General features: G+C 39.0%; 1 protein-coding gene across 4 annotated transcripts in view; it reads right to left on the reverse strand.

Moving 5' to 3' along the window:
• Positions 1-1,360: 1,360 nt before the first annotated feature.
• Positions 1,361-6,200, reverse strand: part of LOC108622661 (Golgi integral membrane protein 4) — a 13,338-nt gene continuing 8,498 nt past the window's right edge. Inside the window, exons 3-7 of one of the 4 annotated variants that reach the window (XM_026811664.1) lie at positions 5,657-6,132; positions 5,351-5,470; positions 2,612-3,015; positions 2,421-2,548; positions 1,361-2,351 (exon numbers count right to left, since the gene is read on the reverse strand). In XM_026811664.1, the coding sequence (XP_026667465.1) occupies positions 2,296-2,351; positions 2,421-2,548; positions 2,612-3,015; positions 5,351-5,470; positions 5,657-6,132 (1,184 nt within the window). In that variant the 3' untranslated portion in view covers positions 1,361-2,295. Of the gene's footprint in view, positions 2,352-2,420; positions 2,549-2,611; positions 3,016-4,244; positions 4,365-4,642; positions 5,474-5,656; positions 6,133-6,200 lie in introns of those variants that run through there. The other 3 variants (XM_018020694.2, XM_018020695.2, XR_003388860.1) reach the window with 3 other exon arrangements.

A 6,200-nucleotide genomic window follows, 5' to 3' on the forward strand; every position in this document is an offset into this window, starting at 1 on the left:
CTTTTATTTGAAGCATTTTTCGCAATCTTTAAAAAAAATAATTTTCGTCAGCGTCAATACTTAATTGGATATTTCCTTCTATACTTTTTAGCACGTAGGTATTTATTATTAGCATTATTCTTCCGACGTCTGATTTTTTTTTAATTATAGGAAATGCGTTTTTCTAAGGTACATAAACTTTTGGAATTAACTGTATAGCCAATAGATCCTTAAAAGCGATCTCTTCTGTTAGTACGACCTAGATCGGGGGGCATCGTAGCGGTGCGTGATCTCATCTCAAAACGCACGATCATTTTCAATTACCTAGTTGCCAGTCCACTCGCGTGTGTTCGTTAATTCACGTGCGAACAACCTTCCAGATGCTGCGGACAAAACAGTTCCAACCGTTTTCCCTACGTTAGCGATTCTGCGTTGCTTTTTATTCATATGCTAATTCGTTCTGGCTGAACGGCTTTTTCAAAGATTTAATTAAACCCGAGAGCCGAAGGACGGGAAATATCAACTCACAAACTTGTTCTAGTAAATTCAAATGCAAATTACAAATTAAGAAATGTATATTAGGTGAAACGTAAACGTAATCGAAAACATACGCGTGAGAATTTAATAATTCATCGTCCAGGTAGCGATTTCAAAATTATTTTAAGCTGCATTATCACGTGCAAAGGCTATTAAACGCGATGCAAATCTGTTCTGGGAATCGCGGATCGTCTCGTATCGTGTTCCAGACTTATGCAACGCGTTCATGCGCGTCTGACTCATTGGCAAATAAAATCCGCAGCCTACGTATTACAAACTGTGACAAATGTAGAAATGAAATTTGCATAAAATATTCTAATAGACTAGTTCGAAAAGTCTCTCGACTGTACGATTCAAGAGTCTCTGGATGAGAAGACATCTGCTGATAAGCCTGACAATTGACTTGCTAATTAACGTCCCTATGATTCATCGTGGAAGTTTCACGTAGGAAAAGTTGATGGAAACGTTGCCACAGAGGAAATCTTATCAGTAACATAGGGGAGAGTTTGCAGACTTACAGAGCTTACAGAGCTTACACTGTTTTCGAAATCAGAGAAAGTATACTAATTTATTCTAGAAGAATTCCGAAATAACGATCTATAAATCATTGATCGAGGGGCTTTACTCTCGGTTTGAGAAAGGAAGATAACACGCGTATCTCTGTTAAAGGTCATTGGGGCAGTGCCGATTAGCATGTAATATTTTATTTCCTGCAGACTCGTCAACACAGTCGTAAACACGTGTATTTTATATGTAACCCTGGTTTACGTAATCCCAAACTGATTAGCTTCCTGATTTAATTGCACATTAAAAATATGAAGGATCGAGCAAGAAGGCAAAGGGATTTTTGTCAACTTTTTATTACGAAAAGAATCTTATGTACATATGCGAATCACTTCTCTTTGTATTGTATAAGTAGACATCTACCGTCATAACAAACATTAATCTATGATCCGTAGTAAATTCCTTAAAGTATAGGTTCCTTTCAATTTCTGTTAAGTCTTGATTGTTAGCGCCAGAGACGACGTTAGGCAATAAATAAATCACGCGCACCGTTGGTACCGCATCTTATTGCACGATTTCCACGAGAACGGGTCGGCTCTTTATTCGAGTATTTACTATATGTTTAGAAACGTTGCGGGCTTTTAAGTAATTAGTGCATTTAAGTCACAACTCCACTTATCGTTGAATTGATCAGTCTCTTTCACTGGCAGAACGATTCTTTTAATTATTCCAAGGGAATCGAACTTGCATACGTTTTAAATAAAATCTGACATAATTTTAATGAATTGAAATACTATACGATTCGAAGATAATACTGGATAAATGAAAAGGCTGAGTCTGCCAATGAGAGAGTAAATTCACATTTCCCTTTGTCTAAAATCGCGTCTTTCTCTCTCTCTCTCTCTCTCTTAGAATTAACTCTAGAAAAATACAGTCTGTTCATATTTTTTTCATCCTATTGCTCGGACCAATCAGTGAGCTTCCGAATAAAAATACAATCTGCCCGCCGCACGAGCAGCTATTTAAATAGCATCTGCATTCGAGTAAAGACTATCTAAACATTTTTATTTTGGCTAAAACCCCGCAGCCACGGGATCCCCAAGAAAAAAACTGATAAAAAAATTAAGACAGTGCATTCTATCTATGCGTCACGAGGTGACCGAGTCTCGTTTAAGTAATAGTGGCAAGGTGAAGAGTTAACCGGTAGTGGATGTCAATTAGATAATTAGTTAATTTCGTTTGTCCGTTAAAACGTGCTGCCTAAGCAAGAATAGTTCATTCCCTCTTATCTTGCTTTGCATTGTGCAAATAATCTATCTGATCGTCCTCATCTGGAACCAAAGAAAAAAAATTTAGTTAATTATTCCATTTATAATTAAATCATTTGCCTGATTATTTACCTTCGCCCTCGTCTTCACCCTCGACCAATTGCAAGTCGCTGTTCTTCTGCTGGGGTTCTTTGTCGTAATCGACTCCTTCGTACTGATCGTCACCAGCCTCGGCATTCCTTTCAGCGCCAGCATCCAATCTAGAAATTCGAGAAACTCTCAACAAAACTCTTTACAAGGAATATGTTATAATATAAACCTACCCAGGAAGTCGAATATGATTCTCGTCCCCGATTTCCTGTACTCCAGGCCCGACGTTGAACCACCCGCTCTCTCTTCTATCCGGCAACGGATCATCCCTTCTAGCCGGGAACGGAGGGACCAGGTTCCCGTTCTCCGGTTCCTGTTCCTTGCTCTCTACGTTGTTCTTCTGCTTCGGTTCCTCTTTCTTCTTCGCCGCCTCGTCCTGCTTCTCCTGATTGTCCGGTTTCTGGTCTATCATCACCGGAATCGGTGGCACGCCGACCGGAAGCTTGCCCTTCGAAACTGGCTTTGCGATCGGTATTTTGTCTCCAGACGTGAACACTGGGTTCCCGCTGCTGGCTGGCGTCGAAGTCTCCAGCTTCACCGCCGGGATTGATTTCATGGAACTGGTTGCCACTGTGCTCTGTAAAAAGAAATCGACCATCTTCATCGTCCCTTCATATTGCATACCTTTAATCAGATCCAGTTTTAGAGTTGAAATAATTTTGATTGGAAAATCATAAATCGTTTCTTCGGTGCTCCCTCGTCTAATATAATTACATGCACGATTAATTGACCTACTTTGTAATTCTACTTTCGTCTCATACAAAGAACACAACATTTCAACGAACAATTTTGCAAAGTCCACTTACCTGTATACAGAATTCTATTAGCAATGTTTCCTCCGAAGCTACAGAAGCGTGTGTAAAAAAAAAAATCGCATAAGCATGCTCTTTCAAAATTAGAAGAAGCCTCGAACAAGATCTTTTTTCTAATACAATTTTAACTATGAAGCAGCTTTGTTTTATTTTGTAAAATAAGCTGAAGCGTAAAGTGAATTCTCTACGTCTTAGAACAGAAAATTTCAAACTTGTACTATATAGATTATTTAATAATTTGCGTATCTTATGGTTCGAGATTGAAAAAAAAATCGCAGCGGACTAGTACGAGTTAAGCAGTTTATTTTGTTAGGTTTGTGCAAGGGTGCCAGAAAAAATGCAAGCGGATTAAAATAATAACAATTTATTAATGCATCGGTTAACACTGACGTACAGGCACATTCAATACAGCTTGCAAACTACACGTACATTTCTCTTCTGATCATTTTCCTCTGAAACGACCGGAATTGTTTGCTTCAACAGGTATTCGTTACACAAAGTGTCTGAAGTATTGCACTCGAAACACCATTAAAAAATACAAATAAAATTGGATTGTCGATTTTTTATCCTAGAATATCTTCACACATCGTCACGTCATGCAGAAAATTAATACCTATTCTATAGAATTTATCAGACTACCATACAATCTGCCAATTAACAACCATTAGTCAATATAAATATTCTTGATAAAACGTTTTATCTCAAACCACCAGTGTAACATTCTATTCACCATAATTTATTAAAAAGAAGAATACTCGACTTATAGATTGCTATAAGTTATTTTCAAATGACCTACAGCACCCAGTAAAACCATGCTAGTCACGTGCAACTAAACTCAGTCCCTTAGTATTAACCGTATCCCGAGATTTCTCGTCTGAAGACGCAGAACGGTTAATTATTGAAACTAGCGAAAAAATTTTTATACAAAAGTTGTAGGCATTGAAGTCCTCTACAAGAAAGGTTCTATACACTTTTCTCCTACTTCGAGTATTTAACAAGTTAAGTATGATTAAATAGTTAAGTATGATCAATTTTATGCAAACTTTTAATAAAAAATTTCATTTTTCCTAAAGTACTTCTAAATTGTTAAACTTACAGAAAAATTGCATAGAACCTTACCCTTAGTATTAACCGTATCCCGAGATTTCTCGTCTGAAGACGCAGAACGGTTAATTATTGAAACTAGCGAAAAAATTTTTATACAAAAGTTGTAGGCATTGAAGTCCTCTACAAGAAAGGTTCTATACACTTTTCTCCTACTTCGAGTATTTAACAAGTTAAGTATGATTAAATAGTTAAGTATGATCAATTTTATGCAAACTTTTAATAAAAAATTTCATTTTTCCTAAAGTACTTCTAAATTGTTAAACTTACAGAAAAATTGCATAGAACCTTATTTGTAGCTGACGACTAGATCTACAACTTTTGTCTGAAACATTTTTCGCTAGGACGACAAAATCGTTCTTGCACTAACAATTTTGTTTTTTAATTAAAGGCACTTCTTCCCTCCGAAATTTATGATAATTATTTGATCACGTTTATAAAAATTTGTTCTCCAAAAATGAGAGTAGCTGCGACCTGAGGTGAATCACTATAAATCCTACCACGCATTCAGACCATTCTGAAAATCTGATTTAAAATCCCATCGACGTTATTCTGAGCATTCTCCAGCTTTTCATCAACCTTTTCAACGTCCCGTTTTCCAACCGCCGGTACCTTCAGTATTCTAGGCGACTGGGTGGTGTTCTTCTCTTTTTCATTCTTATCGTTTGGAACCTCGTTATAATAATCGTCGTTCGCCGGTAGATTCGTGGGCGGTAAAAGGCCCTGTTGTTCCTGCTGGTCCCTCGGCTTATAGCCAATCTTAATCTCAGCCGTATCCCCGTTCCTCTGACGTTTCGCTTGCAACTCGTAAGGCAGCGGCAACGCGTCCGGCTCCTTGACCTCGTTCGGTCCGACGGGCACGATGTTCCCGTTCTTCTGAGCGAATCGAACGTTGTTCACCTCGTTCGCCCGTTGCTCGTTCGATTGCAGCGGCTCGTCGATCACTTGCTGAGGTGCGTCAAGCGGATTTTTATCGTCGCTCGTCGGCGGACTTACCTGTTGCTGTTGCGAGGGAGACGGCTGCGCCGCGTTCCCCGTTGCACCAGACCTCGACTGCGACTCCGGCTGCAGAGGATTCGGTATTCTCATGGACGGAGAAGTCGCCTTCTGCAAAGACTTCTAAAGATAAAATAGTATTACAAAGTCAAGTCGATAATAAATCAAATCTTCGAATGAAAAAATAGAGTAAGCAATTAAGCATAATTAAAAAATCAATTAAACCGTAAAACAGTCAGTCGAAACAGGCACCTTTGTATTTTTTATATGAATTTTCTTACAAACTTTGTAATATAAAAATCATACCTTGGCATTCTCCAATTCCTGCTTCAACTGAATCACTTCCTTCCTCAGATGCTCGACTGTGCTATCAATGTTCCCATTACTCTTCAGCATGTCATTGTACTTTTGCTCTAGCTCGGTCTTCTGCGTGTCCAGTTCAAGGAACTTGGTCTTCAGGTTCTCCAAAGCTTTCTCTTTATCTTCCTTAGCTTGCCTGATGCGCGTACGGAGATCCCTAAGCGTGGCCTCCAGTCGATTAGTATCTTCCAGTGCTTGTTGCTCATGCTTCTTGCACTCCTCTCGAAGGTCTTGGTGCTCGGTCTGCAGCAGCTTGTACGTCTGCTGCAGAGAATTGAACCTCTGCATAGCTTCTATACTGTCCTTGTCCCTGAGGGACTTCTCCCTCGTCGCTCGCTGCTGGAGTTCCTGCTTCACCGCGGCGTTCGAGCTCTTCTCCTCAGCCAGAGACTTCTCCAGTCTCATTTTGTACTCGAATATCACTAAAAGATTAGTTTTAAAACATCGTTAAGAGTTTCGACTGAGTTTCTCACTTTACAAGTATTATCGT

Source organism: Ceratina calcarata, unplaced genomic scaffold, assembly GCF_001652005.2.
Source record: "Ceratina calcarata isolate Rehan_Ccalc_2016 unplaced genomic scaffold, ASM165200v1 scaffold233, whole genome shotgun sequence".
NCBI lineage: Eukaryota > Metazoa > Arthropoda > Insecta > Hymenoptera > Apidae > Ceratina > Ceratina calcarata.